The sequence below is a fragment of the Rhinatrema bivittatum genome, chromosome 1 (assembly GCF_901001135.1).
Source record: "Rhinatrema bivittatum chromosome 1, aRhiBiv1.1, whole genome shotgun sequence".
Classification (NCBI taxonomy): Eukaryota; Metazoa; Chordata; class Amphibia; order Gymnophiona; family Rhinatrematidae; genus Rhinatrema; species Rhinatrema bivittatum.
In genome coordinates this window covers 788617252-788643882 of record NC_042615.1, presented here as the reverse complement: position 1 = coordinate 788643882, position 26631 = coordinate 788617252, and the positions used below count along the sequence as shown (strand labels likewise).

The following is a 26631-nucleotide window of genomic DNA, read 5'->3' as shown; positions in this document are numbered from 1 at the left end:
TATACCGAGGTTCTTATAGAGACTACAAATCACTCCGGTTTACATATAACAATAAACTGCCCAACAGAGATAAGGGGCTTTACATAGAACAGTGGCACATATGTAACAATATAACTGGTGGTATTTTTTACTCCCCCGAAGACCATCACCTTTATGTATCCATAAATCTAAAATGTGGTTCCGAGAGGGTGGTAGCACTGCTGGAAGGTTTATAAGCCATGTTTTCTTGGGTTGCCAAACTAGACTGGTGAGGGGTACTTTCCCCAAAAGTTCTTGACCGAATAACGTCCAGAGTTTTGGTGATTGTCATTTATGCCAATCCACTATCTTTTTGAATTGAGCCGCCAGGTAGTACCGTTCGAGCTCAGGAACACTTAAACCTCCCTGATCTCTAGGGAGATATAATACTCGCCTGGCCACCCTTGGTCGCTTACCTCCCCATATATAGCACATAACTTTTTTCTGCCAGATCGCTAGCTGTTTAGGTGGTACCCTGATTAGCAAAGTTTGAAAGAGATATATTAATTTAGGCAAGACTGTCATCTTCATGGCAGCCATACGTCCCCACCAAGAGATCTGGTAACAGCTCCATTCCTCCAATTCTTTAGAAAGCTTTCACCATAGGGTTTCGTAGTTTAGGGAGTAGATATCATGGTTTGCACTAAGATATACACCTAGATACTTAATTTTGCTATCGGACCATTTGTATTGAAAGTAAGTCCGAATTTTCCCCTCTTCTAAGGTTTTAACACTAATATTCAATATTTCTGACTTTTCCCAGTTTATTCGAAATCCTGACATGCTACTGAAAGTTTCCATCTCACCAGTTAAAGCCTGTACGGAAGCATGAGGCTTTGTGAGCAAAATCAGGATGTCATCAGCAAAGAGGGATAACTTTATGATGAAGCATCCCAGATTAATCCCCTGGATGTCTACATTCTGGTGAACCCTAACTGCAAAGGGTTCTAGGAATATCGCAAAGAGCAGCGGGAATAGCAGGCATCACTGGCATGTACCCCTCTCCATGGTAAATGTTGGTGAATAGCCACCATTAACCTTAATGCATGCCCTCGGGGAATTATATAATTGCCCTAACCATTGTAGGAAATGAGCCCCGAATCCCATATGATCCAGCATCTGGAATAAGTAGGGCCAGTGCACCATGTCAAATGCTTTTTCTGCATCTACTGACAGGGCTAACGCTGAGGAATCATGTTTTTGGACAAACCACATGGCATCTAAAATTTTATGCATATTATCGGCCGCTATACGACCCGGGATAAATCCCGCTTGGTCGGGGTGAACAAGTTGTGCTATGAAACAACTGAGTCTGTTGGCTAATATTTTTGCTAAAAGTTTGATATTAATATTTATCAGTGAAATAGGACGGTAGGAACCGCAGAGTGCCGGATCTCTTCCCGGTTTCGCTATGATTATGATACCTGCAGTGTTTGCTTGCGGGGAGAGTACGGCACCTGTCTTCAGAGAGTTAAAATACCGCTCTAAGAGCGGGGTAATTTGTGGGGCGAAGGTTTTATAAAACCGCGACATGTAGCCACCTAGTCCAGGAGACTTGCCTAACTTAAGAGACTTGATGGCCACCTCTATTTCCCCCTCTGTAATATCCTTATCCAGAAGTGTCCGTTGAGTTCGTAGTTAACCCTGGTAAAGGTGTCTCCTGTAAGTACGTGGTTATCTGCTGTAATTGGATGTGCGGATCTGAGCTGTACGTTGGGAGTAAAACTGATGAAATCTTTGCCTTATAAATTTATTATCGGTAAGCATCTCCCCATTCTGATCCTTAATTTTTACAATGGTGGACTGCGCTTGTCTGTTTTTTCAGAGCACGGGCCAAGAGGCGTCCAGCTTTGTTGTCCCCTTCAAAAAATTGGTGTCGGGCTAATTCCAGTTGGTGGGCAATTACCACCGTGTCATCAGACATCAGCATAGGACATGCTGAAGATGGTGGGTCTCATGTCATTAACAGTATATGTAACAGCTTTGGAATGTCTCCACATGAGATAAACCCAATGGATCCTATGATCACAGTGGACTCAAACCACTCAGGATCTTCAAAAGGTCATCTGAATAATCCAACACTTCAAGAACGTTCTGTCCTAGAGCTGATTCAATCAAATTTAGATAGAGGAATCTCCTTCCAAAGTCCTTCAATGTAAATTGTCCTGTGGGGAGACCCCCAAATTTTTGTCCTTTTCATTCTAGTAGTACAATATATTTTGGGTGGAGAAGACACAGGAGTTTCTATAGGAGAGGGTATTATGAATACATTGTTTATTAGATTTATCTAGCAGGTGACCACTGGATGGGGTTGGTGTAATGTAGAGCCATGGTTTATATTGCGGGTTATGGAGCTGTGTTAAGTTGAAGGTCCACGGGGTTGTGTTATGTTTTTCCCCCTTAAGATTAGTTGGGAAGTGTCCCAGGAAGGTATAATCCTTGGCAAATTGGCAGGAGTTGCATGTTCTATATTGGAGATTGGGATGAGAGAGACCTCCAGGATATAGGTTCTTGGAATAGCCAACCCATGGTGTCTGGGGACCCCTCCACTACAGAATGGGCCCTGCAGGGGCTTTTTCTTTCAAAGGAACAGACCCAAGGCTTTGATATGGAGAGCTGGAGATTCCTTCTTCTGCGAAAATGGATGGGAAGAGGAATGAAAGGGGAAGCAATTCCTTCCTCCGAGGTAAAGAGAGTGCCTGGAGAAGGAGACAAAGGGGTGTCCTGAGACGAGAGGGACCCCAATGAGAACTGGAGTGTGGAGGACACTGAGGAATCCGGAAATTGCCTAACTGAGAGGCCCAGGATGGAAGGAAGAGAGAATCCTGTGGTCATGAGATTGTAAGTAGCCTTAGGGGTTGATTATGAGTGACCAGAGGGAAATTTGGGGATTTACTTTCTATATCCCAGAGGTTGTGGAGAGGAATATAGAAAATAATGGAGGACTGAAGAAATCTAATTTCTGTTCAAATGTTAGGGAGGAGGGTATTATAACTTTGGTGGTACCAAATAGGTTTTAATAGTGTGTGTTACTCAACTGTGTATCCCATATTACCCTATACTAGGATGTATAATAGCTGGTTATGAATCCAGAAATAAATTTGAGAGTTGTGGTTATAACCTGGAGTGGTATGACTCTGTTTGGTGAGATTTTATTTATGCCAGCACTGGTATAGAAATATAGGGATCAGATTCATGGAGGGGAGAATGACTAAGACACTTCCTGACCAATTAAAACAAACTATTCTGCCCCATTGTTTCACCATCTATATGACCCAAATATTAGAACTCACAAAATACATGAAAGTGCCTGACCCTTACCAAAATGGGACAGATCCTCTTTATATTGTATGTGCACCATGGTAGTGGGATTACGGTCTTAACCACTGTTGTATCCAACCTGGGCTGGGGAGCTCGTGTAGATGAGCTTCACATCTAGGACCATTGGTCTGCTCTTGAAAAAATCCATAGATAAATTTCCTAGAGCTAAGAGTGATACAATACTTTCTATATACCACCGGCTATAATCCTCGGAGACTTTAATTTACACGTAGATGCTTCTCCACAATCCATCAACTGCCAAACAGTTCTTTCCTCGCTCAACCATTTGGGCTTTACTCAAATTATCAACAGTTCTACCCACAAGGCAGGCCACACTCTGGACCTCATCTTTATTAACGAACCCTTTAACATTCATACTAACCCAACTTGCACACCAGTTCCATGGTCAGACCACAAAGTTATCCACACAACCCTCAATATCAACAACCCACCACCTCAAACCACTAACAAAACCACCATCCACTTCAGGAAACCATGCTCTCCAGACATACTCAGTGAAAAGATGTCTGATGCATTAAAGCAACTAGATCTCACAGACGCAACAACTGCAACTACCTCTTGGATCAATATTAACAATAAAATTGCAGATCAAATCTGCCCAACTACAACCAAAACCATACAACCTACACTAGACAACAGGAAACCTTGGTTTACACCCGAACTTAAATCCCTTAAACAATCTCTTAGAAAAAAAGAACAAAGCTGGAGAAAAAACCCAACCACTTCAACACATGCCATCTACAAATCCCTCCTCAACAACTATAGGAATACAATCCTTAGAACAAAGAAAGAATTTTACGGAAAAAAAATACACCACTTTATATTCGACTCAAAGGCTCTTTTCTCCTACGTCTCCTCTTTAACCAAACCATCTCCTCCTTCTATCCCAGACCACCAAGCTCTCAACAAAGCAAACGAACTAGCAAACTACTTCAAAACAAAAATCACTAACCTTACCCAATCAATCACATCCAACAACCTTACCCTAACACACCAGCTCACATTCCTGCCGCAACAAACCACAAGCCTGGATTCATTCGAGCTCACTTCTTCACTGGAGATTGAAATCACACTTAAAAAATTCAAACCTTCCTCCCACCCATCTGACCCAATACCAACAAATCTCCTCATCGCCATACCAAACACCATCTCAAAACCAATTGCAGAAATTATCAACACATCCCTCTCTCAAGGTTTAGTTCCTAACCAGTTAAAATTGGCAATACTGAAACCATTACTAAAGAAACCAAACGCTTGCCCATCAGACCCAGCCAATTTTAGACCCATCGCTAACTTACCTCTTATCGCCAAATTGATGGAAAAAATTGTCAACAAACAACTGTCAGATTATTTGGAAGATCATAACATTCTATCCCCAGCTCAATATGGATTCCGAAAACGCCTAAACACCGAATCGCTCTTACTATCTCTCACTGACACAATCCTCGTTAACCTGGAGAATAAACAATCTTACCTGCTCATTCTCCTGGATCTTTCTGCTGCATTTGATACGGTAAAACACTCTACTCTAATAGACCAACTAGCCAACATAGGTATCAAAGGCACAGCCCTTAGATGGTTCCATTCCTTCTTAAGTAACAGATTCTACAAAGTAAGGATAAACAACAAAGAATCGCATCCAATCCTGACAGAGCAAGGAGTCCCACAAGGATCATCACTTTCACCCACCCTCTTCAATATCTACCTCCTCCCTCTCTGCCATCTACTCTCAAACCTAAAGCTTACCCATTACCTCTATGCAGATGACATACAAATCCTCCTTCCGATCACAGAATCCCTTCAAAAAACTATCACGTACTGGAACGAATGCCTACAGCCCATCAAAAACCTACTCTCAAGCCTCAACTTAGTATTGAATGCTAATAAAACCGAAATGCTCATTGTCTCCCAGGATCCATGCACAATCTCTTCCAGCCTTTCTCTACCTAACACAAACAACTCGTTCTCATCCGACGTCAGAGACCTTGGAGCATGGCTTGATAATCATCTAAACCTAAAAAAGTTCGTAAACAATACCACAAAGGACTGCTTTTATAAACTGCAAGTCCTCAAAAAACTTAAACCTCTCCTTCACTTCTCCGACTTCAGGCTAGTACTACAATCCATCATTCTTTCCAAGCTCGACTACTGCAACTCCCTGCTACTAGGTATTCCCGCAAACACTATCAAACCATTGCAGATGGTTCAGAATTCAGCAGCAAGAATTCTAACTAGCACTAACAAAAAAGATCATATCACCCCAATCCTTCAGAACTTACATTGGCTCCCCATTAAACAAAGGATACTCTATAAGGTACTCACTATCATCCACAAAGCGACAAACAATCTAGCCCCCATTACATTAAGTTCTCAACTCCAACCGCACACTTCCTCCAGACCAATCAGAAGCGCATACAGAGGAACACTGCATGCTCCGCAAATAAAATCATCATTGAGCAAACGAGCGTTATCTTCAGCAGGCCCACACCAGTGGAACACGCTTCCCCCAGATCTTAGACTAGAACCCAGTCATCAAGAATTCAAAAAAAGACTGAAGACTTTTCTCTTCCAACAAGCTTACCCAGACACTTAATCTTACCGTGACTGACAGACTTCCTAATTACCAGGCATCCCTTAACTATGGACACTGTATCAAGTACTTCTTTTAAGAATCTGAATCTGGACAATTATCTTTGAGCTCAAAAATTCACTTTATTTCTTATATATATTTGGCATTGCTTATATTTATATTTATTGCTACTTTAAATAGTTATACTTCTTATATATAATATTATATTTCTTTATTTATTACCAGTTAAAATATTATTACTTTAATTAGCACTATGTTAAATTGTCAACCAGTTATACTGTTCCATATGTTATACGGTTCCATGTAAAGCTCCGCTCTCTGTTGAGCAGTTCTTCGTTTTATGTAAACCGGAGTGATTTGTAGCCCCTACAAGAACTTCGGTATATAAAAATTAAAAATAAATAAATAAATAAATAAATAAATAAATAAATATAGGCTTTCTGAGATCAGTTGGCCAACAAAATTGTCCTTATTCAGATAGACTGTCAGATAGCAGTTTCCTACATAAACAAGCGGGGAGGAACCTGGACCATCTCTCAAGGGATGGTCCTAAGGGTCATGTACCTGGCAGGCAAGGAGAATGTCCTGGCAGACAAACTGAGTCAGATTCTGGAAATGCACGAATGGTCCTTGGATAGTGGAGTAGCACACCAAATATTCTACAAGTGGAAACACCTGTGGTAGATGTGTCTGCATTTTCTCTGAACAGAAAAGTCCCAAACTCCTACTTCAGAAGAGGGATTCAAGGCAAACTAGCTTCAGGTGCCTTCTCCATAGACTAGGAAGGGGGTCATCTGTATACTTATCCTCCATTTCTTCTAGTGGTAAAAACCTTTATAAAACTCAGAAGAGAATGGAGTTTCTGCTCCTTTAGGAGTTATCCATCAATGAACCAATCAGCTTGGGGAATTCCCCAGCTTTCATCATTCATAACCAGAGAACACTGCATCATCCCAACATCAGGTCCCTTTCCCTCACAGTCTGGATATTGAATTCCCTTAGCCTGTATGATGATGTCAAATTTTTCTGACATCTAGAAAGGATTCCTTAAGGAAGTCATATGGTTTTAAATGGAGGAGGTTTGCTTCTGGTGTCAGGGAAAGGATCTGGACTCTTTTACTTGTCTCATACAAAAGCTGTTTGAATACCCATTACATCTTTCAGAATCTGGTCTGAAGACTAACTCCATTAGGTTCATGTCAGTGTGACTGGCACTTATCACCACCATGTAGAAGGCAAATTCATCTCGATACAGCCTTTAATTATCAGAATCATCTGAGGCTTGCTTCAGTTGATGCCTCCTATCTAGCTTCCTGCTGTGTCTTAGGATCTCAGTGTGGTGCTTACCCAATTGATGAAGGCTCCTTTTGAGTCATTAGACTCCTGTGACCTGGAAGGTCATATTTTTGTTGGCAGTCAGTTTGGCATGCAGAGGGAGTGAGCTCCAGACCCTAGAGACTTATCCTTCCTATACTAAGATTTTTAATAATATGGTAGTTCTGCACACACATCCTAAATTCCTACCTAAGGTGGTGTCAGATTTCCACCTTACTCAGTCAGTCATCTTTCCAGCATTTTTCCCTTGGCCACATGTCCACAAAGGTGAGGTAGCCATGCACAATCTGGATTGTTTTTTTTTTTACTCTAACAAACCTATAACTGCCATTGCCAAGTGAATCCTTTCTAACCTGATAGCAGATTGCATCTTTTTCTGTTAGGCCCAGGCATGGGCATGTCAAGGCTCATCATGTCAGAACCATGATGGCATTGGTGGCTTACCTAAGATCAGCCTCCATGGAAGAGATTTGCAAGGCTGTGACATGGAGTTTGGTTCATATTTTGATATCCCATTATTATTTAGATAGAAACTCCTGGCATGACAGTAGATTTGGTCAACCTGATCTTCAGACACACAGACTGGGCAGATAGTTTGTGTTTGAAGATCAGTTAGATTTGTGCGAGATCCAAAGTATGCAAGCACTTTGAAAGTTAGATGGATTATTGAAAATGTGCCCAATAAGGTGGAAACTGACAGACTTTGAAGAGTGGCAATTTATACTGTCAGCTGCCTTAAGGGCCATGTACAGAAACAAGAGGGGGTACAAAGGATGCAATTCCAAATTGTCCACATTAGGACAACCACCATGCAAACTTTGCACCCGTGGGCTTTGCACCCATTCTCAAAGCGAAAATGCTTTCCTTTGTAGCACAACACCAGCGGGATTTCCTCTTTTGTCATATCCATTTTCAAAGTCTGCCAATTTTTTGTCAAGGGGTTCAGCTGAGCAGATGGAATTGTGGCTTTTTTATGCACTTGTCTTGTGTGTCTCACTGTTACAGGGATCTCAGCGTAGATGCTGGACTAACACACGCCCAGTTCCAGGTGAGGACCGTGCCTCCGCACTATCAGCATTACCTAGCAACCCCTCGAATGCATCACTTTGCCAGAAACACCTCCTCGGCACAGATGGTAAGGAAGACTTCATCAGGGTATTTTTTTTTTAATGTTTCTTTTGCTGCAGGATTATGATGAAAACCAACAGCATGGATGCTGACTGTTATCTCTCCTAGGTTCAGGGCTATATGATACCATTTTTTGAATAGGGTTTGATATAGTTTGGTGTGTTGCTCCCCTCTTTTTTTGTATAGTTACTTCAGTCTAAGCAGAGGTTTGTTGCTCTTTTATTTCTATATAGATTTAGGACAGTCATTCCTGATGTATGGGACACATCCTTAAAGAGTGTCAGCAATCATTGCATGGAGGGATGTCACAAGACAAGACGTACAAGAAACATTGCAGTTGGGAGAGGATTTATTGGTTGTAGCAAATTCTGGGGCAGATGTAGCAAAACTGCGCTAAAAATGGATGCTAAAAATTAGAGTTTACTGTTTACTCTAAGTTATGGTCATTGATTTCAATCACCAACAGCACAAAGTAGAGCACTCAGTTGCAAAAATTAATTCTTTTGTGTAAGGAAAGAACTCTTTTCAAAGCTATTTACACAGATAAAGTAGCTGTCTGATAATTGTGCATACTTTGAAACTGGGTGAAAGTACACACAGGCTTTTTCCCAAAGCAGACAGTCTGTCTATTTTTCTCTGACTTCATGCGCATTTTATTTTCCATGTCAGGGCCCATGGTTTCCTGCAGTGGTACAGCAACTGCTGCATAATCTGGCCATACTACATAACTTTCCCATTCCTCTGGAATTGTGGGAAGAGTGATTTGCTGCCAATGATGTTCACCAGTCCCTTCCAACATTATCCCTTTGCTCCCCCCATCAGTTTATCTTATTCCCTTCCTCCTCCTAGGCAGGCCATTGTTTTGTCTTTTTTCTTCTTCTCTTGCAGGGCTTTTTTGTTACTTTGTTTAACTTCTCTGGAGGATGCTGCATTCTCTGTTCCTGCTACTGCCACATTCAGCTTTCCTACCAGTATTCACTTCCAGGTGCCCCATTGTCTTGCCTGCATTGACATGACTTGACATGATGTTAATGAGGTGAAATTTGTGAGGGAACCCATGTGGGAGTGTTACAGAGGGGCCGCATCGCTTTCTCGGCTAAGGGGGACCTGAATCCAGTGGCGTGAAGACGTGTTGGACTGGGGACTTCCTGAGCTGCAGTGGGTTATTATGACATTCTTCAATGTCTTGTGCCACACAGCATGATGTCGATTTGCCTTCAATCACAAACTGATTTCCTGTACCCAGTCCTCTGGAACAGGATTTTATATGATAGAGAGGCAATTTCTCTATCTCACTGAGAATAGGAGAATGTCAGCTATCCTCACCTGGGTTTAGTTAGCTTATCAAAGCAGGGAATGGTTGCTATGATGTACAAACATCTTATTGGAGTTGAGTGAAGGTATGGATACTAACCCCTAAGGAGCCAAATGTATTCCTGCAACAGAGGTGAAATTTGTGAGGAATCCTATTACGGAGGGGCCGCACTGCTTTCTCAGCTGAGGGAGACCTGACTCCAGTGGTGTGAAGACGTATTGTGACTGGGGACTTTGTTCCCTATAATAGAAGTGTCACTCATAAACCCCAATGTCAGGATGACAGACATGAGTAACATTTGCAGTTTTTCTGTGTCTAGATGTATCTGGTCCTTTCTGGATGCCATACTTGCCCACATTACCCCAGTACAGCCAGTATGCATGTAAAGGTCAATAGTCCAAGCCATTTAGCCAGGTAACTCACAAGATATCTGGCTAATGATGAGTTTTGAATATTCATCTTATTTATCCAGATAACCTTTATCCATATAAGTCATTATCCAGCTAAGATTTAGCTGAAAAAGTAAGGGGTGTGTTGGGAGCTTTCTGGGGGCAGGGACAAGATAGCTGATAAGCTTATCCGGCTAACTCCAATATTGATAGTTAGCCAAATAAGTTATTCACCTATTTCCAGATGTGATTGAGAGCTAAAGTTATCTAGCCCATTCTTGATACCAGTGTTGATCTCCTAGCAATGCTAAAAATGTTGTTTCTAGGTTGTGGTACAATGTACTGTGATCTAGGCTGAAGATCTTTGATTTCTAAGATACTGATAGGATGGGAGGCCCCTGGAGGGTGAATATGGACAACTTTAGTAGTAACTAGGGAGTGGATGGAAAGAGAGGGAAGGCTAATCCCAGATCCCCTCAACGCTGTCATTTCAAATCATGACAAAAGGTTGTTTGGGTTTTTTTTGGGGAGGGCGGGGGGGGAAGTTGACTGAAGGCTTGGCCCAAAGAATCCATGATTTTGAGCATGGGTGGGAAGGCAGTGATAGGGCCACTAGGCCTGCAACCTTCTTTTTGTTTAAAACTGCAGCTTCACTTTTTTGGCTATATTCTTTTGAATATAGCCAGTTAAGGCTAAAACTGTCTTACCAGATGGGGGCTTGTGGGATAGCTGAGTAACGTTTAGGCTTGAAGCAGAAACAACACTGACTCCAGTCTTTCTCCTCACAAATTCCAGCTTTATTTACAATTGTTAGCATACAAATACGTAGACTGCTTACCTTCAGTAGTGTACTTCTACTATTACCTTATACCAGAGAGGATTGAATAGCTACCTTCTCCTGGAGATGCGATGCCTCCTATTGCCAGCTGGGCTCCTCCTTTTATCATGCCCAGCAGGGTCCCACCCACAGAGCTCTCTCCATCTGTGAGTTTTAAGGTAGAACCTGGTCCCATACAGGTTTAAGAGAGGGCATAGGGCCATTCCTATACGTACCCTTCCCCTTAGCTTGAAACTATTGGAGTGACTGCTGCCACTCACCCTGGATCCCATCCAGGGAAGTGACTCCACTTCCCAATAGACATCTTCTGGCCTTCTGCCAGCTGGACTCTTGGTTAGGGCTATAGGGAAATGTTCCTTCCCTCTCACCAGGGTTACACCAAATACCACCATTACTACCACCCACTGTGCCCCCTTGCCCAGTGTCCACCCCCAGTCCTTCAGTTGAGTTTATTTATTTATTTATTTATTTAGAGGCATTTATATACCGTTTTATTAAAATTAATTTTGTCAAAACGGTTTACAAAGAATAAAATAAAATTAAAACAATCAAAATTAAATTAAATTTAAAATATACATAAAATAGTCAATAGCTAGATAGAATACTAGCATAAACAAATCATTTACTGAATAAAATAAAAATAAAATATTTGTTGCCATGGGACTTACTATTCCTGGAGGAAAAGATAAGTGGAAAAAATGGAAAGGGGGGATATGAAAAAGTGGGAGATTGTTGAAATGGCTGGAGGGGGAATGAAGGGAAGGGAAAAAAGAGGGAATGTGATGAATAAGAGTCAGTTTAGTGGGAGTGGTACTTGGAATGTAATATGTAAATGCTTATAAATAATTCTGTAAGTGTATGTTGGTATTAGTTTTGGTCTGATTGGGTGGAATATTAAATGCAAGTTGGAAAAGGTAGGTTTTAAGTGATTTTTTAAAGTGGGAAGGATTTGATATTAATCATAAAGGATTTGGCAGTGAATTCCAAAGTACTGGTCCGGCTACCGAGAAAGCTCTCTTTCTGGTAATGTCTAATCTGGCTTGTTTGGGTGAGGGAATATCTAAGAGATTTTGAGTGAGTGATCTTAAGTGTCAGGTAGATTTGTAGATCCGTAGTAATGAACAGAGCCAGGTGGATATAGAATTATGAATTAGACCATGGATAGTAGAAAGAATTTTATATTTTATCCTGAACTTTATGGGTAACCAATGTAACGATTGCAAAGTTGGAGTAATGTGATTGCGTAGAGAAGTTCTGGTTAGTATCCGAGCTGCGCTATTTTGAATTAATTGAAGAGGGTAGAGTGAAGAGTCTGGTAATCCTAGGTAGAGAGCATTACAATAGTCTAGACCGGAGAAGATTAAAGATTGAAGAATGGTTCTGTAATCACGGTAAAAAAGTAATGGACGTAGATGTTTTAGAAGTCATAATTTATAAAAGGATTTTTTTGTAAGTGAAGAAATATGCTGTTTCAGAGATAGGTCTGAATTTATAATTACTCCTAGGTTTGTAGCATAACGTGTTATAGGAATAGTTGTATTATTAGTTATCAGATGTGATGGTGGACCTATTGAGGAGTCTGAGATGGAGGATAAATGTATAATTTCAGTTTTTGATGGGTTCAGTTTTAACCGATTGTGGGAAAGCCAGGAATTAATGGTGGATAGATAAAGGGAAACCATAGATAGTGTGGTGGGCCAAGATGTTTTATATGGAACAAAAAATTGGATATCATCTGTGTAAATTTTGAATTGTAGATTAAGGGAAGATAGAATATTACATAAAGGAAGAAGATATATATTGAATAGTATGGGAGATAGTGATGAACCTTGAGGGACACCGGAATTGATGATATTTATTTATTTATTTATGTATTTATTTAGGGCTGCTTCTTTTTATATATATATATATATATATATATATATATATATATATAAGGAGTGGAAGATTGCTGATTATAATTAACTTGTTGAGGACGGTCAGAAAGAAATGATGAAAACCAGTTCAAGACTGTTCCTGTAATCCCTATAGTTTTAAGGCCTGAAATGAGAATCTGGTGATCAACTGTATCAAATGCTGCTGAAATATCTAAAAAGACTATGATGTAATCTGTGTAGGAATCGAATGCACGGAAAAATGTATCAAAAGAAGATAGGAGAAGTGTTCCTGTGGAATGTCCCTTTCTGAATCCATGTTGGTTAATGTGAAGAATGTTATATTCAAATAGAAAGTCAGATAGTTGGCGCAGTACTACGGATTCTATTAATTTGGCCAAGGAAGTAAGGGTGGCGATCGGTCTGTAATTATTAAGGTCGGATGTATCTTTTACTTTTGATTTTAAAATTGGTAGGATGGAAGTCTTTTTCAAGGTATGAGGAAATTCTCCAGTTTCTAAAGACTGGTTAACTAGGAGACAAAGAAAAGAGCAGGCTTCCTGCTTAAGCGCTTTGAAGAAAGTTCCAGAACATGGGTTGTAGGGAGAGTTAGAAGGTTTATGTTTGTTTATAATAGTTAAAATGGAGCTTTCTGATACAGAGGTAAATTCTGACCATGGATGACTAGAGTCTTCCTTTCCCTGTGTGGGGTAGGGAAGATTTGAAAATTCTATGGAGATATTGGATACTTTTGTTTCAAAGTGTTTGGCAATTTTATTGCAAAAGTTAGTATCGAAGTCTATGGGATTTTCATTTTGAGGAGTAATTAGGGTTTTTACAATATTGAACAGTGTGTTAGTATTACCATTGGCTTTAGAGATTATGTTTGCGTAGTAGAGTTTTTTTGCTAGACTTATTTCTTTGTTATAACGACGCAATGCACAACGATATGTGTTTTTTGATTCAGTGGTTCTATTACTACGCCATTTTCGCTCTAATTTTCTAAGGAGGGTTTTAAAAGTGTGTAAGGATTTTGTATACCAGGGGGCATTGGTTTTCTTTCTATTATTCTTACGTTCATTTGTTGCGCTGGGTTCCATGCCTTCCCTAGCTAGACCCTCTGGACTTTATATGGGATTTTCTGTGATGGCTTTCACACTTCTCCAAATTTAACTACAGTGTCTTTTGACTCTTCTGTGCCGTCTTCCCCTGCAGTACCACTTAATAAACATTCTGCAGTGGTTACATCTGGGTACTCAGCAGTACCTATCTCTGGTCTTTCTGTAGCACCTCTCTCGGTCTCCCTGCAGCACCTCTTTCTGACCCCTCTGCAATGTCTCTGACTTCTCTGTAGCTTCTCTCATGAGCCACTCTACAGCACCATTCTCGGGCTCCTATATGCTGCCTTCCTTAGGCCAGTTTGTACTGCTTCTAACAGGCCACTCTATATTATTTCTTCAGAGCAGTCTGTGATGCCTCCCTCAGGCTAGGTGTAAAGCTCCACCGTGAGCTCTCTTGCATATCAGTTTCAGTCATTGTAGGTTCATTCACCTGGCATTTATTCTTTTCATTTGCTTTTAGCTCTGCTTGTACTTTTAATTCTGGCTTGTCTTTCGCCACATGTTCCAGTAGTGTGTTCACTAGTTCCATGCCAGATTTTCTTGTCACACCATCCCCAAGCTCTGCTGTAGCTCCAGCATAACTGCTGTTTTTAACTTCCTCTAAATTTTTGTCTCTATGCAGGGTAAAGTCCAAGTCTGTGACTCATGAGGCTGCCATACTTTCTCTGCTTCCTGCTGCAGTGAGCCCTTCCCTGGTCTTACTTCTGACAAGCTGGTGGTTAGAAGCACTGTGTTTGTTTCCCATTCATTCCAGGCACATACCCAAGCAGTCTGGTGCATTATGGCATTTTATTACAGTTGCCTGTGTCCTTCTAGGAGGCTTTGAAGCAGAGCTTGCATTTCTTGCTCAGTCATGCTTTCTCTAGAGAAGAGTAGCTGATTTGCTTCTGGAGGGTCACACCTTGTTCAAACACTCACAGTAACTCTGAAAGCTTCTCTTTCTACAGGACCAAACCTTATTCAAACACTGTCTCTCTGCACAAACTGTTTCTCTCATTTTCTTGTGTGTGAAAAGGAAAAAAAAATCCTTGCTTGTCCAGCAACTAACTCACTCCATTTTCTCATTAAGCAAGCAGAGCTTTTTGCCTTACTTGCACACAAACCTTTACAACCAGTTTTTCCTTTAGTCCCCAAACACCACTCTCTGAATTAAAGGGAAAAACATGTTTTCTTTCTATGCTCCTCCCTGAGCCACAGGTTTTTTTTAACTTCTTCAGTGCTTTGTGCACCACTACGGTACTGCTTCTTTGGCAAGTATCACACCCCCATAAACTTTATTTTCTTCTCTACTTATTTTTGTCCCCTGGAGACTAGGTTTCTCTCTGTGTACTTGCGTAGAGCAGAAATCCCTGAACTGACACCATATGTGGGATAGCTGAGTAACTTTCTTTGGTTGGCTCTAGCCTTTCTTCTCACAAATTCCAGCTTTATTTACAATTGTTAGCATAAAAATATGTAGACTGCTTACCTCCAGCAATGTACTTCCACCATTACCTTATACCAGAGAGGATTCAGGAGTTTCCTTCTCCTGGAGATGTTAGGCCTCCTGTTCCCTGCTGGGCTCCATCTTTTATCGTACTCAACAGGGTCCCATCCACAGAGCTCTCTCCCTCTGTGGGTTTTAAGGTGGACCAGACTAGATGCCTGGTCTCATAGAGGTTAAAGAGGGGGCATAGGACCACTCCTTTACAGGGCCGAATAACTTTAAACTTAACCCATGATTATTCAAAAAATAGCTGGTTAAGTCTGAAGTTATCTGGCTACTTTTAACTGGATAATAAAGTTATTTACCTATAATAGTAGTTTTCCAAAGGGACAGCAGGACCTGGCATGGAACTTTGACTTCAAAGCTTCTAGAAGCTTTGAAGTCAAAGACTTGGAGAATACAACTCTAAGGGGAGGTGGAAGGGTTTTGTGAGGACTGACATCTCACTGTCCATCGTATAACTAACATTACAGGTAAGTAAATTCACTTTCTCTAAGGACAAGCATGATGTCAGCCCTCAGACAAGGGGTCTCCCAAACTATAGGCTGCTTCAAACAAAAAGGAAAAACTAAAGCGTGCTGACTGCAATACTGTTTTGGGTGACTCTAGGCCAACCTTATGTTATCTAGTTTTCTTTCTTTTTTCTGTGGCAGACTGAGCCAAAATAGCGGGCTCTAGGACGGAATGGAGATGGGAGAGCTCATTAGGACAGATTGTTGATAGTTCAGTTTCTCATTGGAAACCTCTACAAAAACAGGGATGAGGTGTGAACATGTGGCGAAAAAGTCCTTCTTTGCAGCTTTGCTTCTGATGCAGTCATGGATTCAGCATTTTGAGCCTTGACATGCCCCACCAGACCCAGGTCCGCCTAGGTGTGAGAAAGGGCAAAATTCACTAACCAATAGAAACAGATTTCTTGGCTATGGCCATCCCTCGTTTATTGCTATCAAGAAGAAAATCTGAGTGAACTATCTGGGGTTTTAGATCACTCCAGAGAGTAGGCCACAACTCACTTGTATCCGAAGGGTAACAGCAAATCACCTTTAGTAACACAATGCTAGGCAACAACTAGAAATAGGCATAGAAGCAAACTACTAGGAAACAACTAAAAACAAGGTGGAAAAGGCACTATGGTCTGGAGCAGACAGACCCCCTCCTGCTAATAAAATTTATGACTTTCCAGGTCAAATACTATGCTGACAAAAGAGCTTCTAATAACTGGGCAAGCACTGTGCTAAGATCCCACAACAAAGCAGAAGACTCAGTGGTGAGCTTCAATTGAAGCCAGCCCCATGTAAAGCGTACAACTAAGGCTATATGGAAACAGACATCTTTCACATGGTGGCAAAAGCACTAATTTCATCAAAGTGAAATTTAACTGCATTGGTTATCCAATGGATATGAAGAAATGCAGAAGACTTTGTCTTTCTACACCATGGGTTTCCCTTCTGAAATCCCTTGTGGATGCCAGAGGAATAGGAGAAACATTGCCAGACAGATCCCAGGCCTGTAGGGCTATCCTGGCATCGAAGCTAAGAGAGCCAAAACCCAATGTTGGGAGAGAGTAGCAGCCCCTAATCCTTACAGATCAACATTGAAGAATTCCCCAACCTGACGGGATCCATGAAAAACGTTTCCCCAGAGAGCTTCAACTAAATCTGTCTCAGCCAATAGGGAGCTATTTATTTATTTATTTATTTATTTAATACATTTATTATCCACTTTTCTCAACTTTGCCATACAAAATGATATACAACATATAAACATATAACATGTGTCAACGACAAACAATACACACAAAGACATAAAACACATAATTAAAATCCATATATAAAATGAATCCTAAAAAATCATATCATATTAACTTAAATTATTGCATGTAAAGGCCTCCGCAAACGGTAATGCTTTTAACATTTTACTAAAGGAATATTGTTGCTTAGATTTTCTAAACTGGATTTTTACATCTTTTAATATGATTTTAGATTTATCTTATTTTGTTTTTTTTAAGTTTATTTATAATTGAAATTAAAATACTGAGTTTTTTTGCTTGAATTCTATGTAACTGATCTTTTATTATTCATGTATTTCATTGTGATTTTATGGTCAAAATAACTGCTGTAAACTGATGTGACAGTTATTCCAAACACTGGTATAAAAAACCTGACAAATAATAATAGCAAATAATAAATAAATAATAGTTTACATAGGGCCTTGTAAACCTGAATAATTTGAAGAGAAACTTATCAAAAAGTCAGACTCTAGCCCAAGGTGAGAATATCTGGGGTAAGTTGCCACGCTTCCTTATGCTGTAGCAGGAGTTCAGTAGAAGAGGACTGGAAGGCTCATCTGCATATTGCTCCAGAATCCCCCGGGAGAGGACTCCAGAGGTCAAGCGAGCAGTCCAGGTTTTGAACTCCACAGCCCCAGCTTCCAGAGCCCCACTCCCTTTGCAGTAGAAGAGAACTGGAAGGCTCATCTGCATACTGCTCCCAGCATCCCCTGGGAGAGAACTGCAGAGGTCAAGTGAGCGATCCAGGTTTCGACCTCCACAGCCCCAGCTTCCAGAAGCCCCGCACCCTTTGCAGTAGAAGAGGACCGGAAGTCTCATCTGCATACTGTTCCCAGCATCCTCTGGAAGAAGACTCCAGAGGTCAAGTGAGCGATCTAGGTTTGAACTCCATAGCCCCAGCTTCCAGAGGCCCCTCACTCTTTTGCAGTAGAAGAGGACCGGATGTGCGTGCTGCTAGGCATGCAAATCTCAAACCTCTCAATCCTTTGAATGAAGATCAACTTAATGGTGGTTGAAGGGGATTGGTAAGTATAGTTTTGGAAATTCTTGGATTTAAAAAAGTTTGGTGAGAGGTTTAATAATGGGATATATTCTTTTTAGAGTTTGTGTGCTTCTGAGATAATAAGCAAGCCAGAGGGAGTTAATTCTAGTGTCTGTCTTTCCTTCCCACCCACCCCTAGCTTAACCCTTGATTTTTAGGCAAGAGACAATTTCTCAGTAAAAATCAATCAGGCTCTTTTCTAAATCATACTATTGCACCATTGAGAGTTGAATCATTCCCTTGTAGGTCACTAGCAGATTAATTATACTCTAATTGTGCTGGCTCAGTAAGAAACACCCGGGTTTCCCTCTTCAATACAGCTAACTTTTCTTCCCAATCAGTCTTCAAGCAAAGATCTTTTAAGTTTGAAATTATTTATTGTACAGATAATTTTCCATTACTTACAATTGTTGCTTCCAAATGTATATATGCCCCAGGCAGAGATCTTTGTAGCTGAAGATAGGCAGGAGAAGGGAGATGGAGTTTCTTGGGATTCAGGGTGAGAAGACAAAGGGTTCTGAAGCTGATTAATCTTTAGAATTAAAGCGGTAAGAAGAAATGTAAAAAAGCTAATTGTATTACAAAGGTCACAGGCACTTCTAATGTTGAAGCAGCATGGCTTAAACTGACTAACAGTTTGGAGAGTGATTACAGGAAACGTCTCCACAAGCTGGGGCTAGAGGGCGAGATCCAATGGTAGCGAGCCTAGGATCCATGTGACGCAGGGGGGAGCATGAAGGGCAGTCCCTTGAGCCAATAAGGCACTCAAGATGACTCAAGTTAGATTGAGAGGGCATACAAGCTCTTCCCAGAGAGAGAAGGCAAAAGAGGGAGGGAACTTCTCTTAAGGACAAAGTTCCCCTTAAAGGCAAGGCTCACAGGCTTTTATCATGGGTTACAAGGTAAGGACTGCACTAGACACAGTTAAACTGCAATGTATATACAGATGCCAACTTGTACCCACTGCTGGGGACAGAACACTAATACCAACTCCCTTAGCAGCCTAAACCTAACTAGGAACTTAACAAAGTTAAGATGAAGGCAGCAGTCCAGCAGCAAGAGGGGGGCTTTCCAGTCTTTTACATCAAGTGTCACATGTATGATTTTTTTACCCACCGATAAGAGATGGTATGTGTGCACCCGGTGCAAAGAGCTCATTGCTCTCAGAGAACAAGTCCAATCTCTGGAGGCTAGAGTGGCAGTCCTGGAGGAGCTGAGGCAGACAGAGAGGTACATTGATGAGACCTTCAGGGACATAGTAGCCAAGTCCCAAATCCAGTCTGGCAGCCCCGGTGCTGCCTTGGATCATAAAGGTCTCCCAGTTGGAGAGCATTACCCTAGTGTAGCAAGAAGTGATCCTGTAGCAAGGACCTGCTCTCCAGGTGATGCGTTGTCCTCTCACATTGAGGACAAGTCTCCCAGGGTTACTGGGAGAGAAGGGTTAGGTCAGCCATCATAGTTGGTGATTCAATTATTAGAAATGTAGATAGCTGGATCGTTGGTGTATATGAGGGTCACCTGGTAACTTGCCTGCCTGGTGCGAAGGTGGCAGACCTCACGCATCACCTAGACAGGATTATAGACAGTGCTGGGGAGGAGCTGGCTGTCGTGAAACAAGTGGGCACCAACGACATAGGAAAATGTGGGAGGGAAGTTCTGGAAGCCAAATTTAGAATTTTAGATAGAAAGCTGAAATACAGAGCCTCCAGGGTGGCATTCTCTGAAATGCTCCCTGTTCCATGTGCAGGTCCCCAGAGGCAGGCAGAGCTCTGGAGTCTCAATACATGGATGAGACGATGGTGCAGGGAAGAGGATTCAGTTTTGTAAGGAACTGGACAAACTTTTGGGGAAGGGGGAGACTTTTCGGAAAGGATGGGCTCCACCTTAACCAGAATGGAACCAGGCTTCTGGTGCTAACTTTCAAAAAGGAGATAGAGCAGCTTTTAAATTAGAACAGGGGGGAAAAACCGACAATTACTCAGTAGTGCATGGTTCGGAGGAATGTATCTTTGAAGGTTACTAATGAAACAGGAGAGTTAGGACATCCCAACAGAGAGGTTCCAATAAAAGCAAAAATAGCCCATTTGCCTATAAGTAAAATATCACCTGAGCTAAAGAATTCCAAATTATCCATATCAACTGAAAAGAAGGTTGTTAATACAAACAAAAACACACTTTGCAATATCTGTATGCCAATGCCAGAAGTCTAAGACCAGGTGGGAAGGAGGATAACCAATGGGACAGTGCTATATCAGGGTACAAATTATACCACAATGATAGGGAGGATCAACTTGGTGGGGTTGTAGCACTTTATGTCCGGGAGAGTATAAAATCCAACAGGATAAAGATCATACAAGACACTAAGGGCCTGATTTTTAAAAGCATTTACTTGAGTAAAACTGGGCTTTATTCGAGTAAATGCACTTTACTCGAGTAAGTGGGTTTTTGAAAATTGCTACAATATATGCCATTGAATTGTCCATAGGATTTACTCACATAAATGCACTTTACGTGAGTAAATAGCGTCTGAAAATTGCTACAATAGTAGTTACATTTATGCGTATAACTCCTTTTGAAAATTACCCCCTAAATGTTCAGTAGAATCTATATGGTAGAAATCCCATGTGTGCTGGGTAAGAGTATAGTGATGGGAGTATATTATCAACCAGCTGGCCAAAATGATCAGACAGATGATGAAATGCTAAGAGAGATCAGGGAAACTAACCAATTTGGCAGTGCAGTAATAATGGGAGATTTCAAATACCCCAATATTGATGGGGAAATGTAACATCAGGACATGCTAGAGACATAAAATTCCGGGATGGAATAAATGACTGCTTCATGAAGCAATTGGTTCAGGAACCAACGAGAAAGGGAGCTATTTTAGATTTCATTCTTATTGGAATGCAGGATTTGGTGAGAGAGGTAATGGTAGTGGAACCACTTGGCAATAGTGATCATAACATGATCAACTTTGAACTAATGCCTGGAAAGGGGACAATATGTAAATCTAGAGCTTTAGCACTAAATTTTCAAAAGGGAAACTTTGATAACATGGGCAAAATAGTTAGAAAAAACTGAAAGGTGCAGCTGCAAAGATTCAAAATGTACAACAGGCATGGACATTGTTTAAAAATACAATCTTAGAAGCACAGTCCAGATGTGTTCCATGCATTAAGAAAGGTGGGAGGAAGGCAAAATGATTACTGACATGGTTAAAAGGTGAAGTGAAAGAGGCTATTTTAGCCAAAAAAAACATCCTTCAAAAGTTGGAAGAAGGATCCATCTGAAGAATATAGGAAAAAGCATAAGCATTGTCAAGTTAAGTGGAAAACATTGATAAAGCAGGCTAAGAGAGAATTTGAAATGAAGTTGGCGGTAGAGGCAAAAACTCATATTAAAAACTTTAAAAAATATATCAGAAGCAAGAATCTGTGAGGGAGTCGGTTGGACCGTTAGATGACTGAGGAGTTAAAGGAGCTCTTAGGGAAGATAAGGCCATTGCTGAAAGACTAAATGAATTCTTTGCTTTTGTGTTTACTAATGAGGATGTTGGGGAGATACTGTTGCGCTTGGGAGTGGACCCTTGTCCTGGGGCAAGGATGGAATGGCTTCTGAAAGGGAACAGGAGTTAACTGGCCCCTGGGGGAGGAGCACTGGAGGAGACAGAGGCTAGGTACAGCTTCACCACTGGAAGCCCGAGGTCCCCCCAGAAGGAACCCGTAGGGACCCAGGCCACTTGGACTTAGGTGGGCCTCGCAGGGTCTCCTGGGAGTATGGAAGTCTGGCTTGCCCACATACACAGAAGGAGCGCGGTCGGGTTTGAGCTGGAACAGGGAGAACCAGAACAGAGTTGGTGATGATAAGGCGAGGAACAGAGCCAGAATCTGGAGACGAGGTCAGGCAGGCGAAAGGGCAATGTCCATAGGTCAGTCCGAGGAGTAGTCAACGAGGCAAGGGTCAGATACCAGAGGTCAGATAAAGTCAGAGGCAAACAGAGGTCTTGAGGCAGGCGGCAGGCAGGCGAGCAGGTCAGGAGCAGGCCGAGGTCTTGAGGCAGGCGGTAGACAGATAGGCAAGTCAGGAACTAGCTGAGGTCGTAGACAGGCAGCAAGCAGGCAGGCAGGTCAGGAGCAAGCTGAGGTCAGTACCAGAAAGTCAGTCCGAGGGTACAACCTGGGTAGACAGACAGATGAATACCAGAACAGGCAGGACTCAGGAATGTGGATGCAGGAACAAGTCAGGAACGGATTTGGAACAGAAGGATCCTGGAACGAGACTAGGAACAAGCAGGAACGAGCGCAGAGACAATCTAGCGTACAAGCCAATCCGATTGCCAAGCTAAGGAAGTGGAGGCAGGAACTTCCTTATATTGTTAGATCAATCAGGGTGTGCCATGGAACCCAGGCCCACCCTCGGCGCTACAAGTGTCCGGGCGGGCTGAGCGCACTTAGGGGCGTGGCTAGCATGGCAGGAGACGCCGGACCTCTGCGTGAATCCTGGCACGCCGAGGCTTTGGCTGACCACTTCTGGACGGATACTCTGGCTTTGACCCTTGTGCTTCACTCGGACACTCTCTTCTGGCCTACCGTGACTACCAGACCAACCTGCTTGGATTCCAACCGTGGCCTTCAACCGACTAGGCCTGCAGGCGCTGCCTGCCTCACCCGGAGAACCTTCTTGAACTGTTACCTCCCTGAGGTCTCCGGAACTTCCAGTTTGGGCCTGGTCCATCCTCTCTGCATCAGCCGCGCACCCTTGCTCGTGGTGGTCACACCCCTCCACTACGTCTCCGGGAGACCATCCGAGGCCCACCTAAGTCCAGGCAGTCCGGGTACCCAAGGGCTCAACCTGCGGAAACCCCGGACTGTTATTGGCGAAGCTCCAGCTAGCCTCTGTCTCCTTGTGTGCTCCGCCTCCTGGTGGCAGGCACTCTCTGGGTCCGACCAGAGGGCCGTACCAATCCTGCACCAGGCCAAGGGTCCACCTCTAGCGCAACACTATTAGTTAAAATTGTAACCTGTCGTTAAAATCATCCATTGTACCTGAAGACTAGAGGGTGGCCAATGTAACCCCAATATTTAAAAAGGGCTCCAGGGGCAATCCAGGAAACTATAGACCAGTGAGCCTGACTTCAGTGCCAGGAAAAATAGTGGAACCTATTCTAAAGATCAAAATCACAGAACATATAGGAAGACATGGTTTCTCACAGGACAAGCAGGATGGTAGTCCTCACATATGGGTGACATCATCGGGATGGAGACCAATCACGGAACACTTTTGTCAAAGTTTCTAGAACTTTGACTGGCACCTACTGGGCATGCCCAGCATGGCACTAACACTGCATCCAGCAGGGGTCTCCTTTCAGTCTCTTTTTTTCCACACAGCTTTTGCCACGCGGATTTAGGAGCTCTCTCACAAGTTCCTGACAGGAAAAAGTTTCTTCAGGAATTTCTTGCAGATTTGCAAACGTTTATACCCCCTTGGGGTCTCCCTTCTCCACCGTCGATCGCCACGTCCACATGGTAGCTTTTACCCCGTTTTTTAGTCAGTTCCCATCAGGGACCTGTATAGGCCTCATAGGCACCGACCGTGACCGGCCTAAATTTTCGACGGCAACGATGGCGACGGGTTTTCGTCGGTGCCCTGATTGTCGTAGGACAATGTCTATCACAGACCCTCACCTGGTCTGTGTACTTTGTCTGGGCCCAACATATGACACATACTCATGTACCAATTGCGCCCAAATGACCCCGAAGGGCCGCTGGGCGCATCTGGAGAAAATAGCGCTCTTGTTCCACACTAACCAGCACCCGCCATCTCAGACTTCATCGGCGCCGTCACCGGCTAAGCCACGCCATCGATCCAATACTGATGACTCTCAGTCGGTGTTGAAGTCTTCGGCGTCCCCGTCCTCGGTGCCAGACACAGGTAAGGCCGAGCACTGAGAGAAGCATAGGCATCGGAAATCTATGCCGTGGCATTGGAGGCACTGGTGGCTTCAACATCTGGAATCGAGCCATCAAGGAAGAAGGCCCAGGCTGAGGAGCCTCAAACCTCCTCTAAGCCGGATACACTGAGGCGTTCTCCGCCTTCCGTAGGCGCAACAGCCGAGACTCCACTTGGATCGGTGGACCCTTCGGCAATGCCCGCCATGCCTCCTACTCCGGACCTGGGGTTCACCACTCCAGCGTTCCATGAGGAATTGCACCGGATGGTGCAAGAGGCGGTGGTACAAGCCATCCAGAGCCTTCCGAGGCCATTGACACCGACACTGGTTCCAGTGCCGGCTCCGGAACCATTGCCACTGGTGCTTGTTCCTCTCCCCGACAAGCTGGATGTCCTCATTGGTGTGCTGCCAGTGGTACCAGGGAAAACAACGATTCCACTTGGTCCTTCGACGCCCATTCCTCTCTCCTCGGATGAGGAGGGTTCATCAATGCCGGAGCCCGTTCCGGGGCCTTCTGGAGCGGGTGCATCAATGTGCCCGTTGAGGTCAGCGATGCCATCGACCTTCACCGATGCCAGGCCTGAGGCCATCAATGCCGGCGCCGATACTCTCGGTGCCGAAGCCTCTTTTGGCCAGGGGAGGTCCTTTTTTACCTTCTGGACCACCATTAGATGCTGGAGATCAGCCTTATAATCCGTGGACTGATGACACCTCTGATTCTCAGGAGTCTGTCGATATCCATCGGAGCCCTCGCCACCTGAAGAGAGGCACAAGTCTCCACCGGAGGACTCTCCTTTATTAATTTCATTAAGGAGATGTCGGAGACTATACCGTTCATGCTTCAAACTGAAGAAGACTCCAGGCACAAAATGCTGGAGGTGCATGATGTTCTGCTGGATCTTCTGCAGCGCAACTGGGAACATCCAGTTACAGTCCCTCCGGTTAACCGTAAGACGGATGCGACTTATTTGGTACAACCGGCTCCTGGTTTCCAGAAAACGCAGTTGGCGCATCATTCAGTGGTGGTGGAGTCCGCCCAGAAGAGGGCCAAACGTCCAAGACCTCATTCATCGGCACCTCTCGGGAAGGAGCAAAAGTTCCTAGATGTCTTTTGGCGTAGGGATTTTCTTGGCTCCATGCTCATCTCTTGTATTGCGGCATATCAGTTGTATATGACTCAATGCAATAGAAATCTGTTCAAGCAGTTACAGGAATTTGGGGAATCTCTCCCGGATCAGTTTCAAGATCAACTGAATTCTATTGTCAAAAAGGCTACGAGACAGGTAAGCATGAAGTCAGGTCAGCTTACGACATTTTTGATACGGCTTCCAGGTTGTCAGCAGCTGGAATAAGTGTGAAACGGTGGGCTTGGCTGAAATCCTCGGATTTACGCCCAGAAGTTCAAGACCGCTTAGTGGCCCTCCCCTGTACAGGGGATAATCTGTTTGGAGAGAAGATCCAAGAAACTGTCCCACAACTTAAGGATCATAATGAAACGCTGCGACAGCTCTCCGCTGTACATGCTGATTTCTCTACCTCTTCTAAACGGCCGTTCAGGAGAGAGGCGAAGAGACCTGCTTACAAGGCCCGCAGATACTATCCTCCACCTGCACGGTCTCGTCCATCCAGACCTTTCCAGAAGCCTCCACCACAGCAATCCAGGTCTCAGAAGCCACAGCCACCTGCGCAACCTGGTCCTGCCTCGGGGTTTTGATTCCCCGCTAGAGAGCGATTGTCCTCTTCCCCCCTCTGCCATCTCTGCCGGTCTGCGGCCGGCTCTGCCACTTCACCACCATGTGGCTAAAGGTCACCATGGACCAGTGGGTCCAGTCGGTCATAGCTCAAGGTTACCATCTAAATTTCCTCTTCATACCGTCGGACTCCCCACCTCGGCCGGGGTGGACTTCTTCCGACCACTCTCATCTCCTGCAAGGGGAGATAGCTTTCCTCCTGCAAGCCGATGCCATAGAGCTAGTTCCTCCTTTGCAAAGGGGACAGGGCTTCTACTCCCGATACTTCTTAATACCAAAAAAGACAGGCGGCATTCGCCCCATATTAGACCTTCGTGCCCTAAACAAACATCTTCGAAAGGAGAAGTTCAAGATAGTAACCTTGGGCTCTCTACTCCCATTGCTCCAACAGGGGGATTGGCTTTGCTTTCTAGATCTAAAGGACGCGTACATGCACATAGCGATTACCCTGTCTCACAGAAAGTACCTTCAGTTCCTCATCGGAAACCAGCACTTCCAGTACCAAGTTCTGCCGTTCGGCCTGGCGTCAGCCCCTCGTGTCTTCACGAAATACTTGGCAGTAGTAGCCGCATACTTTCGATGACTAGGCACTCACGTCTATCTTTATCTAGATGACTGGTTACTGAGTGCTCAGTTTCCAGAGGCGGTTCTTCATTCCCTCCA

General features: G+C 43.3%; 1 protein-coding gene across 5 annotated transcripts in view; it reads left to right on the top strand.

Annotated features, from left to right (window-relative positions):
- Positions 1-26631, top strand: part of RNF165 (ring finger protein 165) — a 345068-nt gene that overhangs the window by 244449 nt on the left and 73988 nt on the right. For all 5 annotated transcript variants that reach the window (XR_003853057.1, XR_003853056.1, XM_029580671.1 and 2 more), the window contains one exon: positions 8291-8420. Coding sequence is in view for 3 of the 5 variants with exons in the window: in XM_029580671.1 (XP_029436531.1) it covers positions 8291-8420 (130 nt within the window). In the remaining 2 variants the exon portion in view is untranslated. The remainder of the gene's footprint in view (positions 1-8290; positions 8421-26631) is intronic.